Genomic DNA, 23270 nt, shown 5'->3' with positions numbered 1-23270 from the left:
TTTATTAGTATTTTATCATAATTAGTTATATAATCAGTCTGTAAAAGCAGAATTAATGATTTTTGGTGGTGTAATTGACTAAAATATTATATTATTGTCCACATGGCGGCGCTATTAATTCATCACCTTTTCTTGTATCTTTGGCCTTTAATCTCAAAACAATGTTGTTAAATTGTCATTTTTATTTTTATGTAGTATTCTTATACCACCCTGACCCCTGGCTCTACTCCGGTGCCCCCTGGTGGAATTAAAAGGAATAGCACTTAAAAAAAGTATTTTCATTCCTTTAAATAAAAGAAAATAGTTTTTAGTTCAGATAATCTTTTATGTTTTAAACAGAACGAGCATTTTTACTTTAATGCGGTCAGGTCTATAGTCTACAATAAGTAAACAGATATTAGAACAGAATGCAGAACATTTGCAAAACCGTCATTTTAACGTGACGTATGTCGCCATCTAGCGGCGGCTTCTGGCATCGCGTGTCAGCCATATTAACGGTCTGTCTCCTCCATCTCAGCCACTAAGGCTCTCAGCGCCATGCAGCCTGCTCCTGCTCGTGCTCCTGCTGCTCAGGCTCCAGCTCCATCCCCCGGGCCGTGACGAGCAGAGGGCGAGAAAATAAAACAAATATTCACTGCTATTGAACAACAACAGATAACAAGCATCATGGAGGCTGTTAAAGCGTTTAATGTAGAGGTTGGTTCATTAAATCCGGTTTATTTAGAAAGTTCTGAGGTATATTCAGGTCTGAAGCTAACGCTAATGCTAACGCTGTAGGCCGCAGCGCTTAGCTTGCTAGTAAATCGGTGTCCTAGCGCGTTTATTTACCTCAGGAATTACAGTTAGCATAATGCTAACAATGTAACCCGTCACGGTGTTAATGCAGAAACACTCAACACAATCATTAGCACTAGTTTAAACATCGCGGCTAACGTTAGCCCAAAAGCCGCTAGCATGTTTGCTATGAAGCTAAAAATGTTATTTAATACCACTTGTAAACCCGCTAGTGTTAAACAGCGCCATTTAAAATGTATTTATTTTTATAGATTTCACCTTTAACTCCAAACGAGTGTTAATGCTAGCTGATGTTATTAAATTAGCAGTTAGCATAGTTAGCATGTTTAACCTCATCTGTAACACTGAGTGATTGTTAGCATCTTAGCGATTGTGTACATAAAACAGAGCTATAATGTATTTTTTATTAACAAACACAAACACATAACGGGTCGGTTTGGGGTTTACATAACATGTTGCTGATGAATGGAGGAGAAAGAAAATGTGTCCCGAGGGGAAAATAACACACACTGGCAGCTGGAGTGAGGATGGAGACCGGAAATGGAGCAGAACATGGAGTCATAGCAAACATCTGGATTGTTTAGAGTGTTTTATTGTGTGTATTTTGTCAGAATTGTCTTCCGTTGCGTTATAATAAAGTGTTAAATGATTACTCGTAAATGTTGAAGCAGTTAAAATGTTCAGCTGAGTTTGGTGAAGAACTTTAGGATGTAATTAACACAAAGGACCTTTTGGTTTCTGCTCCATCGATCCGTCTATCCATCCTGACTGTTGACTCGACCTGCAAGCAAATAATTTGTTGATGGCACTAAGCGTGTAAGAACATTTCCGATATTCCGTGATATTAAATTAAAGACGTGTGTGTTGTGTTTTTCAGCTCTACTCTCTGAACGAATACAAGCCTCCGATCTCCAAAGCCAAGATGACCCAGATCACCAAGTCGGCCATTAAAGCCATAAAGGTAAGTATCGAGAGCAGGGTTTTCTGGTTTCCTCTCAGCATCCTGCTGCAAAGAACACTGGAAAAAAAAAACGAAGGAGTTCTTTACCGTACGTTAGTGTTTTCTCACCGATTTGATCCCCTTCTTATTCCAGATCTCTGCAACACAAACATCCTTCTTACACGTGTCGTGTTTTGTAATAAAGTCTTTGGATAGTAAGATAAATCAGCAGTTCAGCCATATTCAAATATGCCCCTAAAGGTGGGATGTGGTAGCTCAGTGGTTAAGGTGTTGGACTACTGATCAGAATGTTGTGAGTTCAAATCCCAGGGCCACCAAGCTGCCACTGCTTAACCCTCAATTGCTCAGCTGTATAAATGAGAGAAATGTAAGTCGCTCTGGATAAGAGCGTCTACCAAATGCCATAAATGTAAAGGGAATTATTATTATTATTCAGCTTATATTTTATCTAGTCCCACTTCACAGCAGTGACGGTGTTATTATAAAGCCTGGTTTATCATTAACAGTGTGTGCAAGATGCCGTGTTTATCCTGCGGTCGTTTGGCGTCTCGCTCGTGCACGCTTTCCAAAACGTAAGCCGTAAACAGCGGAGACGCAACAGGACCACGTCGCTCTGTTACGAAATAAACAAACTAACGTCGTCTCACAAATCTCGTCCTTATGTGCCGTTCTGTGTCCTAATTGACTATAAACACGATGTTTTTATAATTAAAGTTAGTCTTCAGACTTTTCAAACTTTTTATTGAATAGATTTTATAAATGACTAAACTTTTCTTTTGAAATAAATCGGTTTTTGATTTGAGACGCAGCTCACGGCGGCAACACGATGACAGAAGGAAGTTTTTTTTATGTGAAACGAAACTCATTTTATTTATATTTATATACCGATGCATGCGTTCTGGCTCCGATGTGCCGTGTAGTGCAGGTCACTATTAATCCTCTCGATGTGAGCGTGTGAAAAATACCACTCGTATAGCAGCCGCATGAACATGGAGTAAATGTGGATTTACATCTTTACCTTTAAACCACAATAATTGTATTAAAAAACTTTAAAGGCTAGCAGACAAATTTGGGGAGACTTTTTTTCTGTAAATGTTGTCTTTAAAGCCCGTATCCTATAAAGATGGAGTGTAATGGCGTGAAGAACTAGTGAGAGTATAGTGGGGTTTTTTTTCTCCTTCGGTTTCTATTAGAATAAATGTATTATTATAAATTATTATATTCATAATTTATTCGTCGATGCTGTAACCAGATGTTTTGTTAGAAATTGAGTCTATTGGCACGAAGACTAAAAGTTAAAACGTTGGCTTGGTAATGAAGAGTAAAACGGCCGATCGATGGCTGTATCGTGTCTGTGAGTGAATTAACACTTTGGTAATTAGGCAGGTTAATTATGTAATCAGGTGTGTTGATGAAACGCTGAAGCCTTTTTCTTTTCCCTGAACGTTCAGAAGGCTATGAGTCAAATTTTTTTAATTGCTTCAACTTTGTGGTGTTTGTGTGAAAACCGTCTTCCAAACGAATACACGTGAACGTCTGAAATACACGTCTTCCAGCATCCGGAGGTTTTGTCAGATCAGTAAAACGTGAACTAAACAAATGATCAGATGGACCGAGGAATCGCTCCGTTGTGCACGCTTTAAGTCCCGCAGCTAGTAAACGTGGTGAACGTGCAGGTGATCACAGCTTTGTCTTTTATAGTAGTAAAGCTTTTATTTGTACGTTTTAAGAGCACCAGGGACGTCTCGGAGAAGGATCCGGTCCATATTGATGTAACGTCACGAGAGGCTTTAACTATCCAAGAGTTCTTAGTGTTGACTGAAGCAGGACGGAGATGAAGTGTATTCAGGGCTATGTGTCATTCCGACATCTGTGTCCGATTCATGTCGTAAATGTTGTACGATGCCGACGAGCGATCGTAAGTGTCTGAAGTCGACCGTTAGTGCCAGCTGTTCTGTTCCTTATCGATCTAAATATTGTGTCTGTAAATATGTGACTTAAGTGTGAAGTGTGAAGATGTTAGAAGTCTTCAGTGATTCTCTCGATACTTTTAAAAGAGATGTGACGTTAAGTCGATCATAAACGAGGAATAAAATATCTCTCTCGTTAAGAAACGCCGGTACAGTCTCTCTAATTCAGGCTGTAGGTCTGTGACACAAACCAGATGATTTCCTGTTATTTGTTGAACTTGATGTCTTTACTGTTTACAGATCGATCGATTTTGTGTAAAGTTTTATTTTTAAATTAGCATCATTTATTTCTCTGTTAGCAGGTTTGGTTTAATCGTGCTGTGTGACTGTGAGTTCTCTGTGAATAACACCTTTTTCCCCTTCCCTCAGCAGCTCTCCCAGCACCCCAAAGCACCGAAAGGACGATGGGGGAGTGAGAGAGAGAAAGAGAGAGAGAGAGAGAAAGAGTTTCAAAGTGATAAGAGAACCCCTAACCAGCTTAGGTAGGAGATGGGCTGTTTTAATAGGACGATGGAGCATAAAGAAAGCAAACAGATTACTCACAAACGCTCTGACTTGTGTACACACACATATACACACACACACACACACACATACACACACACACAGCGGTCAGGAAGTAGTGTAACTTCAGAATCTGCTGCAGTTTATAGCTGCTGCCTGGTGTCGCGGTCGGACACGTGCTTGGTTCGGTCACTTGTTCCAGATATAAGGGATAGATTTTACTATCATTTGATATCGTTTTGTTCAGATCAGAAAGAACCTGAGTGACGATTGTCCGGATTGTCGTAGACCAAGACGACGGCACTCGATTTTAGTCGATTCAGGTGTTAAGTTGTGTATGTGGTCAGTCGTGTCGGGGTTTTAAACGTTTGTTTATTACACACAACTTTCATTAAGTCACGTATTCGTTCATCCGCAGTGTTCTGATATCTTTGGATTCATTCTGTTACACTGTGAAAAGATCAGAACATGAAGTAAAAGATTCGAATGATGTCATTTGTGTGAAGCTTGAGGGCAGAATCTGATAGAGATCACAAAGTTAAAAGTTTTGTGTTGTATGTAACACAAGCGTGTCACTGTGTTCTCTGTGCATTAATATAGATGTGTTTAGAGTAATTTAGAGTAATTTGTGTGTCATGTCCACTGTACGTTCTTTGTTTTTCAGTCTAAATATCCTTTGTTTAGCAGCTCAGCTCTACAGAAACACGTCCGTATCCCCAAAGACGAGTCTGATTTGTTTTCTGTTGTTTTGGGTTGATTCTGTATCTAATTTCTTTCTGCTCTAAATTTTACTCTTAAGTTATATCTGGTTATTTTGGTGAGTTTTGTGTTCTGCCTCTGACTGAACACGGCTAAAACACGGTCCTGGGCAGCTCTTTGGAGCGTGAACCTGTACGATCACTGAAGGATGTCCGGCCTTGTGTTATCTGTACACGTGTGCTTCAGTGTGATCATCGGATGCTTCTGGTGCTTGATAAGGAAATTTTCCCATGATTTAAATCGATGTGTCTCTGGTTTGGTGGTTCAAGTTTTAACTTTAACGGTCTGCCGGTTTCTGATAACGTTCTGAATGTTATTTGTATTGGGGCTGGTTTTTAAACATGATCATGATGAGTACACGATGACGAGCCGTTTATTATTAACAGTCTCCAATTTGTCTTTGAGCCTTTTTACACCCGGTCACTTCATGTGTGTTCTCTGATCCGATAGTCGTCTGATTTGTTAAAACTGTTCCATTTACATTAGGCCTCATAAACGCGTCTCGGAGAATCGGATATCGAGTGTAATCTCTTCCCTGTACGTGATCTAATGACCCCAGTGTCTTATTGGTGTGACTGAGTGGTTTACGTTATGATGGGATTTCTTACACGCCTGATTTTTTATTTATATATATATATATATATATACTGTATATTCCTAAGAACTCTTATAAGATCGTTGTCATCTCATTTCACTTTGTCTATCGGTGTCTCCTTTTTTTTTTTTTTTTTTTTTACTTTACAGACAGTTTTAGTTCTCAGACTCCTGTCTTTGTCTTGTGTAACTCACCACTAAAGACCTGAACAGGACGTAATAATCTTACAGAGTTCAGAGACCAGACTGAGATTATATTAATAAATAAAACACTGGATTATGGTGAACAGTAGGAGGTTCCTCAGGTGTTTCAGAGCTTCACCTGTGTTTGACTGCTGGGACACTTTTTCTCTGCTTAATTATTGTTGCAGAAGATTTAAAGTTTAACTTTAAATTACTACAACAGTTTTTTATGGTGTTTGTTGGTGGATTTGACTCTTGAATAAACACAATTGTGTTTACGGAGCACCCCGTGATCTATAGTGCTTTTTAGAGACAATAAAATGACAGGACACTCACTCACTACCACTCACCCACCCACTGTCCCACTTACTCTCCCACCCACTGTCTCACTTACTCTCCCACCCACTGTCCTACTTACTCACTCACCCACTGTCCTACTTACTCACTCACCCACTGTCCCACCCATTGTCCCACTTACTCTCCCACCCACTGTCTCACTTACTCTCCCACCCACTGTCTCACTTACTCTCCCACCCACTGTCTCACTTACTCTCCCACCCACTGTCCTACTTACTCACTCACCCACTGTCCCACCCATTGTCCCACATACTCTCCCACCCACTGTCTCACTTACTCTTCCACCCACTGTCCCACTCACCCACTCTCCTACTTACTCACCCACCCACTGTCCCACCCACCCACTGTCCCACTCACTCACTCTCCCACCGTCTCACTCACTCACCCACTCTCCTACTTACTCACCCACCCACCCACTGTCCCACTCACCCACTGTCCGATTCACTCCCACTTACCCATCCACTCTCACTCACCCACTCTCCTACTCACTCACCCATTCTCCACACACCATCCCGCTCACCCATCCACTCTCCCACTCACTTTCTCTCCAACTCTCCCACTCACTTTCTCTCCCACTCTCCCACTCACTTTCTCTCCCACTCACTTTCTCTCCAACTCTCCCACTCACTTTCTCTCCCACTCTCCCACTCACTTTCTCTCCCACTCACCCACTCACTTTCTCTCCCACTCACCCACTCACTTTCTCTCCCACTCACTTTCTCTCCCTCACACTCAAGCTTACAATTTAACTCTCACTCTCCCACTCACTTACACTCTCACTCACTCCCTCTCCCTCACTCCTAAACTCACTCACTCTCCCACTCCTGTTTCCCCACTCACTCACTCACTCACTCCCACTCACACTCAAGCTCCAATTTAGCTCTCACTCACTCCAGTTCCCCCACTCACTCACTCCCACTCACTCCCTCTCCCTCACACTCAAGCTCCCAATTTAACTCTCCCACTTCCACTCACTCCCTCTCCCACTCCCATTCCCCCACTCACCTCCACTCACACTCAATCTCCAATTTAGCTCTCACTCACTCCCACTCCCTCTCCCTCACTCTTCTACACTCTCTCACTGTCTCTCCCACGCATTCACTCACTCACTCACTTTAACTCTCACTCACTCACCAGCCTTTCATGAGCAAGAAATGCACAAAATCTTGATATTGTGCCCTGTTGGATGTCTAGCTCTTTTTTTTATTGAGATTTTCCTTAAATTCTTGTTAAATTCTAATTATTTGTGAATTGTGTACATTACATCTACATGGAATGTGGGCAGGACTTCTTAGATTTCATTCAGATTTTACCTTGTGCTATTCTTACACACACACTTAATATCTGACTTCTGAACTTTACACATGATGTAAATGTGGTTTTTGTTGCTGGTGTCATTAGTCCACTGCTTGCACGAGTTGTTCTGGTTCACAGACGGCGTGCGGCTTTATCAATTTGACCCACTAATCTGTTAGTAAAAAGCTTCATCTTGATCATGATGTTTTGTATTTGACTCGAGCCTGTGGTTTAGTAATGTGATTAATTCACTACCTGTTGTTTATTCAGTACCAGTGAGTGTCGACAGACCACGTAGTGAGCGCAGCTAGTGAACAGATCGGCGGCTTTCAGACTTATTTATTTTCCTCCTTCGCGGTCTGTAATAGTCTGTAGAGCTCTTATCACTTCCGTTCTGTTAAACAAATGTCTCATGCATGCATCTGGTCATATTTCAATGGTGGATGAGTGCCAACAAGTGCCAAAGCAGATAAGTGTGTGTAGATCCTGGCAGAGCTAAACAGTGTGTATAAATGTGGCGCAAACCTTTTGTTGGTGTGGATAGAAACAGATCTCACACAGGACGGAATGTTTAATAGTTTTTAAAAGTTTAATGTTTAATTTTAATGTTTAAAAGTTTTGTAATCAAAGGAAGTTTTCTTTAAAATTTGCTGCTAGTTTGTCTGTTTAACTTTGTGTGTGTGTGCTCATGCATGCAGGCACTACAAGCAGACTAAGGGCTTTTTTACACCTGGTCACTTCACGTGTTTTCTCTGATCCGATGGCTGATCCGATTTGATTTGTTAAAACTGTCCCATTTACATCAGGCCACATCAACGCGTCTGGGCGAATTGGATATCGATCCGATCTTTCTACTCCCGCCTAAAATGCAAATATATTTGACCTCATTTCCGGGGTAATTGAAACGGAACACACTTTGGTGTACGCGGTTGCTACAAAAAACAGCATTTACTGTTTGCTGCATTTTAAGCCCCAACGAGACGCCTGGGTGAAAGACCGGAGCCAGTGCTGGTGGGAAAACATGTTTGTTTCTGGCACAATGCACGACTCGCGAGTCAACTGCGAGTGACGTACTTCCGTTTGGGAGGAGTATAGCGCTGACGTATGTGGCTTGAACAACCACATTCATTTACACCTGTCCAGTTACATCTGAAACGCGTCCCAGACCACCTCCTGAAGGGGTTTGTACCATCGGATTTATATCGGTCTCCAAAACGTTTCGGAGGGCATTTAGACCTGGGGTCTCATTTATAAAACTGTGCGTAGTTGCCAGGGACCCCAGAGTGGTGAGGACTTGTATTTGGACTGGGATGACACGGTTCCGGCATGTCGCCCTCTCTAATACTCGACCCAATTCAACACATAGATCTAAGAGCACAGGGAATCTAAATCGGCTTATTAGCCAGTCATCATAATGGGCCAGGAAATCATCATGGTCCCTGAAAACTCGTTCTCTCCTTATTCTGCCATTGGCGTAATCGTCCAACAGTGCCAGCAGTGCCATCATGAAGCATTACATAGCTACCCGGGTCATCAGAGGATTTATATGTTTCTAGCAATTAGACTGATCGTTAACACCTTGACAAAATCACAGAATTAATTTGTGGGCGAAAATTTAAGACGGAAAAAGTAGTGCTGATTATTATTATTATTTTATTTTTAATACATTTTGAATTACGTTTGTATTTTATTGTTGGATTTAATCCTCATGATAATGTGGATATAACGTATGAAATGGAGTGAAAATTAAACGTCATTAATTCTTATAATCGTTCTTCTCACACGAATTTTCTACAATCTAACTTCAGTTCACGACCTCACCATCTGTGTCGCCAGTTCCCTCTGTCTCCAGAATGTGCGTACGCACGTCTCAAAGTTTGTTTATAGGTGCGCACATTTTCCTGTCAAGTTTGTTTTTTATAGATCACAACCTTTGCGCGAAAACTGGCGTACGCACGTTTCCGGGCCCGTTTTGCACGTACGCACGCACGCTTTATAAACGAGACCCCTGGTCTTTTTACCATCGGATGGCTATCTGATCACAGAAAATGCACAAAGCCCCTAAAACATTTTAATGGAACGTATGATTTCTTATTGTTTTAGATTGTTTAGATCACATTGGGCTTCTTTGCCATGTGATTGTTTCTAGGATTTAGTTCATATGATTAATTATGATGTTTATATTTAATTGATTTGAGAATATTTACAGTAACCGCTTGCATTTACGAGTCAGTTCAGTGCAGTGTTCAGTTGTAATGCATGTTTATAATCATGGATTTGCAAATGTTTTTATTTATTTATTTATCTCCCCCCCCTCCCCCCCAAAAAAAAAAAAATAAAAAAAAAAAACTTTACAGTTTCCTAATCGACTTAAATTGCTGTGAGATTTACAGACTTCCTCTCTGGGGCTACAGGAATATAAGGTGTTAGTCCCTGATTATAGTCTGTGTTATTTCCTAAAGGTGACATCGGGAACATTTTGTAGAAAGTGTTTTTCCTGAACAGGTTTTAATCTTTGTGTATTATAATCTGTAATAATCTGACGGCCTACATCACAGTTTAGTTCCCGATAGAGATGATAAATGTGTTTGGATGAATTTTACTCACAGTCCGTTTAGAAGTGCTGTGTTTCCGGAAACTTAATAAAGCTTTAGATTGTTAGAGAAAAACTGAGCTCAGAAGTATGGCTGTGTGTGCAGGAGCTTTGAGACAAGTTTTGTGTTAATACTGAGGGGTGTGTGTGTGTGTGAATTAAATAATCTGTCATTGTCTGATAGTCAAGTAAAAGAACATAACTCGTGTGTTTCTCGTTTTCTTTAAGCTTTTTGAATTTGCCGTGAATTTTATTTCCAGGCAGCTTCTGAAGTCCTCAATAAAAAAAAGATTGATTTTTTCTTCACACAGAAAGCTAAATTTGATCATCTCAAATTATGAATGAAATAAATAATAATCTAGTCGTGTGTGTGTTTGTGTGGGAGAAAAAGCGAGAGTTGCAGCAGGAGGGGTGTGTGTGTCTGTGTGTGTGTCTGTGTGTGTGTCTGTGTGTGTGTCTGTGTGTGTGTCTGTGTGTGTGTCTGTGTGTGTGTCTGTGTGTGTGTCTGTGTGTGTCTGTGTGTGTGTGACTGACTGTCTGTGTCTGTCTGTCTGTGTGTGTGTGTGACTGACTGTGTGTGTGTGTGTGTGACTGACTGTGTGTGTGTGTGTGTGACTGACTGTGTGTGTGTGTGTGTGTGACTGACTGTGTGTGTGTGTGTGTGACTGACTGTGTGTGTGTGTGTGTGTGACTGACTGACTGTGTGTGTGACTGACTGACTGTGTGTGTGTGTGACTGACTGTGTGTGTGTGTGACTGACTGTGTGTGTGTGTGACTGACTGTGTGTGTGTGTGACTGACTGTGTGTGTGTGTGTGACTGACTGTGTGTGTGTGTGTGTGTGTGACTGACTGTGTGTGTGTGTGTGTGTGTGTGTGTGTGTGTGTGTGTGTGTGTGTGTGTGTGTGTGTGTGACTGACTGTGTGTGTGTGTGTGTGTGACTGACCGTGTGTGTGACTGACCGTGTGTGTGACTGACCGTGTGTGTGACTGACCGTGTGTGTGACTGACCGTGTGTGTGACTGACCGTGTGTGTGACTGACCGTGTGTGTGTGACTGACCGTGTGTGTGTGACTGACCGTGTGTGTGACTGACCGTGTGTGTGACTGACCGTGTGTGTGACTGACCGTGTGTGTGACTGACTGTGTGTGTGACTGACTGTGTGTGTGACTGACTGTGTGTGTGACTGACTGTGTGTGTGACTGACTGTGTGTGTGACTGACTGTGTGTGTGTGTGTGACTGACTGTGTGTGTGTGTGTGTGACTGACTGTGTGTGTGTGTGTGACTGACTGTGTGTGTGTGTGTGACTGACTGTGTGTGTGTGTGTGACTGACTGTGTGTGTGTGTGACTGACTGTGTGTGTGTGTGTGACTGACTGTGTGTGTGTGTGTGACTGACTGTGTGTGTGTGTGACTGACTGTGTGTGTGTGTGACTGACTGACTGTGTGTGTGACTGACTGACTGTGTGTGTGACTGACTGACTGTGTGTGTGACTGACTGACTGTGTGTGTGACTGACTGACTGTGTGTGTGACTGACTGACTGTGTGTGTGACTGACTGACTGTGTGTGTGACTGTCTGACTGTGTGTGTGACTGACTGACTGTGTGTGACTGACTCTGTGTGTGACTGACTCTGTGTGTGTGTGTGTGACTGACTCTGTGTGTGTGTGTGACTGACTCTGTGTGTGTGTGTGTGTGTGTGTGACTGACTCTGTGTGTGTGTGTGTGTGTGTGTGTGACTGACTCTGTGTGTGTGTGTGTGTGAGACTGACTGTGTGTGTGTGTGTGTGACTGACTGACTGTGTGTGTGTGTGTGTGACTGACTGACTGTGTGTGTGACTGACTGACTGACTGACTCTGTGTGTGTGTGACTGACTGACTGACTGACTGACTCTGTGTGTGTGTGACTGACTGACTGACTGACTCTGTGTGTGTGTGACTGACTGACTGACTCTCTGTGTGTGTGTGACTGACTGACTGACTGTGTGTGTGTGACTGACTGACTGACTGACTGTGTGTGTGACTGACTGACTGACTGTGTGTGTGACTGACTGTGTGTGTGACTGACTGTGTGTCTGTGTGTGTGTGTGTGACTGACTGTGTGTGTGTGTGTGTGTGACTGACTGACTGTGTGTGTGTGTGTGACTGACTGTGTGTGTGTGTGTGTGACTGACTGCGTGTGTGTGTGTGACTGACTGCGTGTGTGTGTGTGACTGACTGTGTGTGTGTGTGTGACTGACTGTGTGTGTGTGTGACTGACTGTGTGTGTGTGTGTGACTGACTGTGTGTGTGTGTGTGTGTGACTGACTGTGTGTGTGTGTGTGTGTGTGTGACTGACTGTGTGTGTGTGTGTGACTGACTGTGTGTGTGTGTGTGACTGACTGTGTGTGTGTGTGTGACTGACTGTGTGTGTGTGTGTGTGTGTGACTGACTGTGTGTGTGTGTGACTGACTGTGTGTGTGTGTGACTGACTGTGTGTATGTGTGTGACTGACTGTGTGTGTGTGTGTGACTGACTGTGTGTGTGTGTGTGTGTGAGACTGACTGTGTGTGTGACTGTGTGTATGTGTGTGACTGACTGTGTGTGTGTGTGTGACTGACTGCGTGTGTGTGTGTGACTGACTGCGTGTGTGTGTGTGACTGACTGCGTGTGTGTGTGTGACTGACTGCGTGTGTGTGTGTGACTGACTGTGTGTGTGTGTGTGACTGACTGTGTGTGTGTGTGTGTGTGACTGACTGTGTGTGTGTGACTGACTGTGTGTGTGTGACTGACTGTGTGTGTGTGACTGACTGTGTGTGTGTGACTGACTGTGTGTGTGTGACTGACTGTGTGTGTGTGACTGACTGTGTGTGTGTGTGTGTGTGACTGACTGTGTGTGTGTGTGACTGACTGTGTGTGTGTGTGACTGACTGTGTGTATGTGTGTGACTGACTGTGTGTGTGTGTGTGAGACTGACTGTGTGTGTGACTGTGTGTATGTGTGTGTGACTGTGTGTATGTGTGTGACTGACTGTGTGTATGTGTGTGACTGACTGTGTGTATGTGTGTGACTGACTGTGTGTATGTGTGTGACTGACTGTGTGTATGTGTGTGACTGACTGTGTGTATGTGTGTGACTGACTGTGTGTATGTGTGTGACTGACTGTGTGTATGTGTGTGTGACTGAGTGTGTGTGTGTGTGTGTGTGTGTGTGACTGACTGTGTGTATGTGTGTGACTGACTGTGTGTATGTGTGTGACTGACTGTGTGTATGTGTGTGACTGACTGTGTATGTGTGTGACTGACTGTGTGTATGTGTGTGACTGACTGTGTGTATGTGTGTGACTGACTGTGTGTATGTGTGTGACTGACTGTGTGTGACTGACTGTGTATGTGTGTGACTGACTGTGTGTATGTGTGTGACTGACTGTGTGTATGTGTGTGTGACTGACTGTGTGTATGTGTGTGTGACTCAGTGTGTGTGTGTGACTGAGTGTGTGTGTGTGTGTGACTCAGTGTGTGTGTGTGACTGAGTGTGTGTGTGTGTGTGACTGAGTGTGTGTGTGTGTGTGACTGAGTGTGTGTGTGTGTGTGTGACTGAGTGTGTGTGTGTGTGTGTGACTGAGTGTGTGTGTGTGTGTGTGTGTGTGACTGACTGTGTGTGTGTGTGTGTGACTGACTGTGTGTGTGTGTGTGTGTGACTGACTGTGTGTGTGTGTGTGTGTGTGTGACTGACTGTGTGTGTGTGTGTGTGACTGACTGTATGTGTGTGACTGACTGTGTGTATGTGTGTGACTGACTGTGTGTATGTGTGTGTATGTGTGTGACTGACTGTGTGTATGTGTGTGACTGACTGTGTGTGTGTGTGTGTGTGTGTGTGTGTGTGTGTGTGTGTGTGTGTGTGTGTGTGTGTGTGTGTGTGTGACTGACTGTGTGTGTGTGACTGACTGTGTGTGTGTGACTGACTGTGTGTGTGACTGACTGTGTGTGTGTGACTGACTGTGTGTGTGTGACTGACTGTGTGTGTGTGTGACTGACTGTGTGTGTGTGTGTGTGTGTGTGACTGACTGTGTGTGTGTGTGTGTGACTGACTGTGTGTATGTGTGTGACTGACTGTGTGTATGTGTGTGTATGTGTGTGACTGACTGTGTGTATGTGTGTGACTGACTGTGTGTATGTGTGTGACTGACTGTGTGTGTGTGTGTGTGTGTGTGAGACTGACTGTGTGTGTGTTTGTGTGACTGTCTGTGTGACTGTGTGGGAGAAAAAAGTGAGTGAGTGAGTTCTGAGGAATTTTATTAATGTGGCAATTAGTTTTTGATTCTTGGTTTGTATGGTTTCTTATGTCTTGTTTTTTCGAGGTATAAATACAATGATTTGGATTACGATTGTCTTAACGAACGTCGCACCGCACAAAGTCGAAGGTTACGAGTTAACATACAAATTAACTTCACACATTTAAACCATTTTTGTTTAGTGTTTGAGTGTTAACTTAAAGGCTGTGTAAAAGTTCACATTTAACCCTAACATTACTGTAACTGATGGAGATGTAATGATTAATGTGACACGATGCATCTCAGGGCCAAATGTCTTATGTTAATTGTGCATGTAATGCAGTTGCTCAGTTTGAACACCAGAGGTCACTATCAGCACATCCCATAGAGTTAAACTACACAGAGATCACACGATCATGTTTGATTAGGAATTATTGTTATTATTATTTATTATTATTATTATTTCAGATATTATGAACCTGTAGTACATTTGCTTTGTTATACAATGAGCACACTGTTCAGTCTCAGTGTAGATGTGACTATAGCGTCTTCATAAACCTGTCGTAACAGTCCAGCGTCTGTGTCACGAGTGAAACGTGCAGTTGGTCGAAGTTCTATGAAAACCTGGTGTGTTGTTATTCAGTGTTACGTTCCCTGAAGTGGGATTGGATAAAAATCCAGCGTTTGTGCGGCATGTGACACGTTTACAGTAAATAGTGTTTCATTACTTTTCATGGGTTTCATTATTAAGATTACAAATCTTTAAACTGTTGTATTTGAGCCTCTAATTTTTTTTCCATATACCTCTACTTCCTGAAGCTGAATTCTTTTAAACGTCATTTCATTCCTTTCTTATTTTATTTGTTTTTTGTTTTTAACGAGTAAGTACATTTTTGAACGTGTCTTTAATTTAATAATATTATTATTTCAGGTACATAATTTTTCTTTATTTTTCACTTGTGTGCTGTGTGAACTGAATTATGTACTGTTTTACATCCTGTTGCTAGATCAGTTAGGACATTACATCAGAACATCGTGTCCATTTTATTTCCCTGTTATTGGTCAATGCTGGGAGGAATAAAAACAAGAATGAATAATAGATGTTGTGTGTGTGTAATATTTCATACTTGTTTTCTTCTCCCTTCTTTCCAGTTCTACAAACATGTGGTACAGAGTGTGGAGAAGTTCATTCAGAAGGTCAGTGATCTTTTCGAAGACGAAACGTTTTCTCTTTAACAATCGCTTTATTAACCTCGACACTTAACTGACGTGAATTTTAAATAATAATTGATAGTGCAAGCCTGAGTACAAGGTCCCGGGTCTATACGTCATCGACTCCATCGTGCGTCAGTCACGGCATCAGTTCGGCCAGGAGAAGGATGTGTTCGCGCCACGCTTCAGCAAGAACATCATCAGCACCTTCCAGAACCTCTACAGATGCCCCTCTGATGATAAGGTACACGCTCTGTGCATGAATGTGTTTCGGAGAGTGTAGACATCAAAGAAAGATGACAGGATTTGTGTGAACAGCGAAAGCAAAAAGAACCGATTTAGTGTAAATGTATTCGGATGTTAGGTGTAAGTTCATAGGTTTGAGAATCACTGGAGAACATTTAGTGTGTGATGGAATATGATGGAAACATTTCCTGTTTCAGAGCAAGATCGTCCGAGTGCTAAACCTGTGGCAGAAAAACATCGTGTTCAAAAGTGACATCATCCAGCCGTTACTGGACATGGCAGTGGGAATCCCGCCCCCGAGTGTCACGCCTGTGTCTGCCAGCACCGCTGTTCCTGTTAACAACGCCACTCCTGGTTCGTCTGTGTGTGACTGTGTGTGTGTCTGTCTGTGACACTGTGAGTGTCTGACTGTCTGACTGTGGTGTGTGTCTCTCTGTGACTTTGTGTGTGTCTGTCTGTGACTGTGTGACTGACTGTGTGTGTGTGTGTGTGTCTGTGACTGTCTGTGACTGTGTGTCTGTGACTGTGTGTCTGTGACTGTGTGTGTATCTGTCTGTCTGTGTCTGTCTGTCTGTCTGTCTGTGACTGTGTCTGTCTGTCTGTCTGTCTGTGTGTGTGTCTGTCTGTCTGTGACTGTGTGTGTATTTGTCTGTCTGTGTCTGTCTGTCTGTCTGTGACTGTGTGTGTGTCTGTCTGTGACTGTGTGTGTGTGTGTGTGTGTTTGTGTGAGACTGTGTGTGTGACTGTGTCTGCCACACCGGGTTTGTCTCTCAATTTCGATTTTAAAACACATTAGAATATGTTTTGCTCTCACTGATCTTACCGTATGTGACTCTGTATTTTTAAGAAGAGTTTTTGTGATTATTGCCTTTGTCCCTGTCTAACAGGCACTCCTGCTACTCCGGCCACTCCAGCCAACATCATGCCCAGTTTACCAGACTGGGCCTCTCAGATCTCCAACTCAGACACCGTGGCAGCTGTAGCACAGATCCTACAGAGCCCTCAAGGGCAGCAGGTCAGCCCCCTTCTCACTGATTTACCCACACTGCTATCTCTAACGCATGCTGTGTAATTATGTCATTCAGGGTCCCTGAAAATGAATCTCTGGGTCTGGTTACACGGCCTTGATTGCTTGGCGGAGATGCAAAGAGCTGCTCCGGTTTCACTCTGCAATTAAGTGGAATGAAATCTAATGGTCTGTGTAGGAGTTCCCAAAAATCCTTGGCTGCAAGTGATAAAATCCCATCTGCTGTTTAGCACCGCTCGATGTCTTAGAGAAGCTTGGAAAGTGAGGCGAAAAATATGTGGATATCTTCTGAGGCCTTTTTCATGTATATTTTACAAACATACAGTAAATAATGGCTGCTGCAGCACATCCATGACTCTATAACGTTTGTTACGACCACACAGACGGTGCGATTCATTAGAGGCAGTCGTGCGTCTGAGAGCTGTTTATATCCACAGCTGAATTACAGATTTAAATGTAATATCTCGTGCTGAACACCAACACCTCTGACGTCCCTTGTGCTCTGATTTGCAGTTGCAGCAGTTGGTGCAGAGTCTACAGCTGCAGCAGCAGAAGCCTCAGCCGTCTCTCCTGCAGGCGCTGGATGCCGGTCTGGTGGTTCAGCTGCAGGCCCTGACTGCGCAGCTCACAGCGGCCGCGGCCAACACACTCCCACTCGAGCAGAGAGTCTCCTCCTTCAACAAGGTGAAGAAAACACACACCATTCTATCAGTGTGATGTATAACGGACATGATATTTTAACGGACCCCAAGTTTTTATTTTCATTTATATAATTATATCATGATACATTTCCTCTGTAGCTTCTCTCTCACACACACACTCACACACACACTTTTAACATTGTCCTGTTTTCTCGCAGAAACTCTTGGGACAGTTTGACTTTGGCGGCGAGTCGGAACCCAGTGACGATTCTAAAAAAGACACGGCGGCAGCTCAGTTGTATGTACTGTTATAAAGTTGATCATCTTGTTCACACTAACGTCACTTGTCAAAGTTTCCATGAGGATCCACGATGGCATGGAAGGAGAAGGAAGGACATACGAAGGAACTAAAACCGTCTATCCCTCTGTTTCAGGCCGTTGGTTTCAGAGTCCATTAACAACTCCCTGTTCCATCAGTTGGCTGAGCAGCTCCAGCAGCAGAACCTTGAACAGTTTCAGAAACAAATCCTAGAGCACCAACAGCATCAGCAGAAGGTAAAGAAGACTGAGGAGATGTTACACAGCTACTTTTATACACTGTTTATTGTGTTGCTTTAGAAAACAAGCAGCTTTTCTAAAGCAAAGTGAAAATGAGCTTCTACTCCTACGTGATGAGTCGGTGCTTCCTGTCTGAGGAATCTTTAAGTTTTTTTTATTTATTTATTATTTCTTCAGTCCATCAGTCTGGAGAGCCAGGAGAGCATCTTCGGTCCCGAGAACTCGGCCCCTCCACCGCAGAGCAACATCCAACCACAGCTCCAAGAACAGGACACCAAACTGGACGATTCTATCGACAACCAACAACAGGCATGAAGAAATATCAGTCACTACAGAGTGAAAAACATGACTTGTAATAATTTATCTAACCTTCACTGCAGTAAATGGACACTAACATGAACATGAAGCAACATAACCACAAAAATACATGAGAGTATAATCGAAGGGCCTTTTTACACCCGGTCACTTCGTGTGTTGTCTCTGATCCGATTGCTGTCTGATTTGTTAAAACCGTTCCGTTTACATCAGGCCACATAAACGCGTCTCGGCGAATCGGATATCGACCCGATCTTTCTACTCCCGCCCAAAATGCAAATATATTTCACCTCATTTCCGGGGTAATTGAAATGGAACACGCTTTGGTGTATGCATTTGCTACAAAAAACAGCATCTACTGTTTGCTGCATTTTCGCTGGCAGCAGCAGTGCATTTTAAGACCCAACGAGACGCCTGGCGCGATGCATGACTCGCGAGTCACCTGAGAGTGACGTACTTCCGTTTGGGAGGAGTATAGCGCTGACGTATGTGGCTTGAACAACCACATTCATATACACCTGTCCAGTTTCATCTGTAATGCGTCCCAGACCACCTCCTGAAGGGGTTTGTACCATCAGATTTATATCCGTCTCCAAAACATTTCGGAGGGCATTTAGACCTGGTCTTTTTACCATCGGGTAGATATCGGATCACAGAAAACGCAGGAAGTGACCAGGTGTAAAAAGCCCCATAGAAACAATTACAGATGTCACTAATAACAGAATGAAAAAGAAAAAAAAAGGTCTTCAGCTAACCTGGAGTGTTTTTGTGCCCGGTGCAGGACATGGACCTGGACGAGGGACAGGACACTGTAGACGAAGATATGTTTGAGTCGGATGAGAAGAAAACGAGCGGTACTCGTTCCAGAACACACTCTCGTTCTCGCTCCAGGTTAGACGAGTAGCCAGTTATAGTTATGTACATATAATGTGTTATTGTTAATATGTCACTGCCTCAGTGTACAGAAGGGATCATTTTTCTTCATACTGCAGGTCCCCGAAGAGGAGGAGGTCAAGGTCACGCTCAGGGTCTCGAAAGCGGAAACACCGAAAACGGTCACGCTCGCGGTCCAGAGAACGAAAAAGGAAATCGTCTCGCTCCTACTCTAGTGAGCGCCGTGCACGAGAGAGAGAAAAGGAGCGGCAGAAGAAAGGCCTTCCTCCCATTCGCTCCAGATTTCTCAGCGGTACGACTGAGGAACGTGCTGACAATCAGACACTGACTTTTTTTTTTTTGTATTCTTATTTGTTTATCTGTGATTTTTCTTTCAGTGTGTAGCACTACTTTGTGGGTGGGTCAAGTGGACAAGAAGGCCACACAGCAGGACCTTACCAACCTTTTTGAAGAGTTCGGCCAGATCGAATCCATCAACGTAAGCTGGCCTTTTGTTTGTGTTTAGCTGCATTCATGAGGTCATCTGTAGTTTTGTATTTTGTCCCGAACTTCTTGGACAAAAGAACAGAAACGTTTTACAGACCGGGTGATTCCTTAATAATGGCTTTTCTAATTGTGTGTTTTAGATGATTCCTCCTAGAGGATGTGCTTATATCTGTATGGTGCATCGACAGGACGCTTTTCGCGCACGGCAGAAATTAAGCACCGGCTCGTTCAAAATCGGGTCAAAGGTTATAAAGGTTTGGAACTTTACACAATCGTACTGGTATATTCTCAGATCTGACTAGATCAGAAAGTGTGTTAAGGTCTTACATACTGACCGTGTGTGTGTGTGTGTGTAGATCGCCTGGGCGCTTAATAAGGGTGTGAAACAGGAATACAAGCAGTTCTGGGACGTAGATCTCGGAGTGACCTACATCCCCTGGGAGAAGGTCAAACTAGACGACCTGGACGGCTTTGCAGAAGGAGGCATGATTGACCAGGAAACGGTTAACGTTGGTAAGAAAACATGTTTAAATCAGAAATAAAGCTGCGTAGCAGTTGTGCTGAGATGTTTCCACCTGACTGCTCTGTGATTGCTTTGGCAGAATGGGAAGCTCAGAAGAATGCAGAAACACCGAAGGAACCCCAGGTTCAGCCGGTGCCTGCAGAAAGCACCTCAGCCAGCACCTCACAGAACGAGACCTTCACGCAGCAGGTCACCATGATGCCTGTGCAGGTACAGACGTCTCTGATCGTTATTGTTTTACTGTAATTCAAACTATGTGCGGTACATAAGTTTTTACACATAACTGGTAACCGTCCTCTAGATCCCAGTGGCACAGACGGTTCCTGCGGTCGGCCTGGTCCCACCCTCTTATCCTGTCACCATGACGATGCCTCCACCTGGCTACGGTCCCCCACCTCCCTTTCTCAGGGCAGGATTCAACACTACGCAGCCTCCACCAGGTACAGCTGCTTTCACACTCAGTTATCCAATAAAGTGAATATGGGAAACCCCAAAGTTTTACTGGTTTATTAATCGCTGTGTTCGTCTGTAGGTTTCATGGCCACTTCCAGCGTAGCTCCGTCCGCTGGTCTCGGTTCAGCACCAACACGTAAGTTCTGCCTCATACGAAATCCCGAGTACGAGTGTTTGACGCCTAGATATGAATGGGTCCAATCTGTTCCCTGACAGAACTGGTACAGCCTAATCAAGACAGCAACAAGGAGTCAACATACGGAGCGATGCTCCCTCAGACGAGCACTATCCCAGCAAGCTTCATGCCCTCGGGAATGCCTGGAGCAGTGTTCAATCCTGTGGGAGCTCAAGCACAACAGGCCAGCAATGACAAGTCCGCTGTATCTGGAGAGAATTTAGACACACCTAATGAAATAACACTACAGGGTCAGTAAGAGTCGAGTGGTGTGTCGTTTTTTTTGCTTGCTTATCATTGTTATACGATTCCTAAACCTTTGCTTTCTCTTAGTAAGTTTTCTTTCTGTCTGTTACAGGAATGCAGAATGCAGTGCGTAGTGGGATGGGTTTACTAGGCATGCACCCTTCTGCATCTCTCTCTCACACTCTCTCTGGCCAGAGGATGCCCGGAATGCTGCCTCTCGACTTGCGGCCAAACCTCCTTCAGGGAGCTGGGGCTCGTTTCCCTATGCTCATGCAGCAAGGCCTGGCGCAGCAAGCCAACAGCCTCCTGGACACCTCGCTTCAGGCACGCGCACGAGCCCCTTTCCCTCCAATGGAGCATTTTAATCGTGCAGAGGGTCCCTTTGTGAGGGCCCCCAATCCTGCAGCTCCTCCACCAGACAACATGGACAAAGCTAATAATAATAATACACCGACTACTTCAGACGGTGGAGGCCAACAAGAGGGAGATCAGGATTATCGTTTCCCACCTCCTGAGAAACAGAGCACAGGCCTGCTGAGGACTCCTCCTCCTGAGTTGAGGTCGGAACCCACGCTCGTGAGAGCTCCACTGTTGGAGAGACCTCTAAGAGGAGGCATGCACTTGGAAGGCAGAGAGGGACTAGGGAGACGAGAGCCCATGCCGGGTCCCTTCAGAGCCGAGACGCGCTGGGGTGCACCACGTGGGGACCTGGATGAACGAGATATAAGAGGAATGTCAGGAGGACCACCGAAGAGCCTTCAGGATGATCGGGGAAATCCAAATTTCCAAAACCGTTTTGAGATGCGCGGTGCAGGAGCCATGGGTGGCGTAGGGACAGGCTGGAATCGTGGCGGTGGACCCTTCAATGCGAACATGCACCAGGACTTCGATGATCGACGTCGACCCTGGGAGAGGCAGAAGGACCGTGACGACCGGGACTTCCGCAGGGACGTGAGCGACAACCGGCACAGGGAGCGAGAGGGAGAACGAGACCGCGAACGAGGTCGAGATCGGAATCGGGAGCGAGAGAGAGAGCGAGACAGAGAACAGGGTAACGATAAGGAGAGAGACAGGGAACGTGCCGGCTGGGCGAATCTTAATCCCCAACCTCAACCTCTCCTCCCTCTTCCCAGACCATCCCAACCACTACTGCCTCTGCCGACTCCTCTGCTAAACCTGCCTCCATCTCAGCCCGAGTCACATCCTAAACCTCTTCCACAGCACGAGCCACAACCCACAGGGAGACCAGTAGAACTGCAGCCACCCCTGCAGTCGCAGCCTGAAAAAGAGGCCACGATTGGCCAAGAGAAGAAAGACAACTTTAGTGACAGTGACTCTAAACAGGAAACTGAACCAGAACCCACAGCCAAGTTGTCTCACCCTTCCCCGTCCGCACCTACGGACGAACCCCTAAACGAAACACGAGCTGCAGAAGCGTCCACCTCCCCGCTCGTGGCTGCAGGCGGCGGACAGACCGTGCCGAAGGAAGAAGCCGAGACTGGGACTGAGCCTGAGCTAGTGAAAACGGACACTGAGGAAACATAATCGTCACTCAGTAGGTAAAAAGATTTTGTATAGTTGTCATCTCTGTACTTATTTCAAAACGGCATCCACAGGACCTGCTCAGTTCTGTTGCTCAGCAAAAAAACAGAAAGAAAAAAAAAAAGATCATGCCAGTTATGTACTCTATCATAGAACGCTCACAATAGAGGATTTCACTGGTAGGTGATATTTTAATGTTTTATTTTCTTTTCTTTTTTTCTTTTTTTTTCTTTCTTTTTTTAATGCAACCCCTCTGTTTTAAAGCTAGGTTTTAAAATCATTGGAATTTGCTTGACAAAATGCCAAAATGTTGTGTAGCCGAACTGTAATCTGGATGTGGGGGGCGGGGGGGGGGGGGTGTATGTGGGGAGCTGTGACCTTCCTATGGAAGAGTTTAACGGATGCTGGCTCTTTTTTTCCCCCTGAAGGATTGGATGCAGAATGTGAGAGAGGGGGGAAAGAAAAGAAAAAAAATGAAAAGCAGTCAAGGCCTGTTCTGTGTTTTTGTTTTTTCACAACCAGCGGCTACAGAGTTTAAAATGAATTAATGCCTTTGTGGTGTCCTAATGCTTGTTGTCTTTTAAGCAAATGATGCGTACAGCCAATACAGTGAGAACAGTAATGCCGTTTTAGTTGCTTTTGAAAAGAATCAAAAAAAAAAAAAAAAATTAAAAAATTTATTATGTACTA

At 44.1% G+C, this 23270-nt stretch overlaps 2 protein-coding genes across 3 annotated transcripts in view; both read left to right on the top strand.

Moving 5' to 3' along the window:
* The first annotated feature begins 502 nt into the window (after positions 1–502).
* Positions 503–23270, top strand: scaf8 (SR-related CTD-associated factor 8). 2 transcript variants are annotated; one of them, XM_027157067.2, is made up of 21 exons: positions 682–696; positions 1673–1756; positions 4096–4208; positions 15415–15459; positions 15557–15718; positions 15918–16074; positions 16608–16735; positions 17261–17431; positions 17607–17686; positions 17823–17943; positions 18124–18255; positions 19043–19152; positions 19254–19447; positions 19533–19633; positions 19782–19895; positions 19998–20154; positions 20244–20374; positions 20466–20604; positions 20697–20753; positions 20834–21043; positions 21151–23270. In XM_027157067.2, the coding sequence occupies exons 6-21, from the start codon at positions 15996–15998 to the stop codon at positions 22581–22583; spliced, it is 3357 nt and encodes a 1118-aa protein (XP_027012868.1). In that variant the 5' UTR covers positions 682–696; positions 1673–1756; positions 4096–4208; positions 15415–15459; positions 15557–15718; positions 15918–15995; the 3' UTR covers positions 22584–23270. The 2 variants fall into 2 exon arrangements, with proteins under 2 accessions (XP_027012867.1, XP_027012868.1); XM_027157066.2 differs by lacking the exon at positions 4096–4208 and having other exon boundaries at positions 503–696.
* The window catches only part of tiam2a (TIAM Rac1 associated GEF 2a), a 68269-nt gene continuing 67371 nt past the window's right edge, over positions 22373–23270 (top strand). The window contains exon 1 of the mRNA XM_047821359.1: positions 22373–22597. The gene's annotated coding sequence lies outside the window, so the exon portion shown is untranslated. The remainder of the gene's footprint in view (positions 22598–23270) is intronic.

Source organism: Tachysurus fulvidraco, chromosome 12 (assembly GCF_022655615.1).
Source record: "Tachysurus fulvidraco isolate hzauxx_2018 chromosome 12, HZAU_PFXX_2.0, whole genome shotgun sequence".
Classification (NCBI taxonomy): Eukaryota; Metazoa; Chordata; class Actinopteri; order Siluriformes; family Bagridae; genus Tachysurus; species Tachysurus fulvidraco.
The sequence above is the reverse complement of the archived record's forward strand: the minus strand, read 5'-3'. Positions and strand labels throughout refer to the sequence as shown.

Coding starts and splice junctions, on each gene's coding strand:
- scaf8 (XM_027157066.2), top strand. CDS start 667: ATGGAGGCTGTTAAAGCGTTTAATGTAGAG. Junction 15,460..15,556: donor TGGAGAAGTTCATTCAGAAG/GTCAGTGATCTT, acceptor AATAATTGATAG/TGCAAGCCTGAGTACAAGGT. Junction 20,754..20,833: donor TCTCGGTTCAGCACCAACAC/GTAAGTTCTGCC, acceptor GTTCCCTGACAG/AACTGGTACAGCCTAATCAA.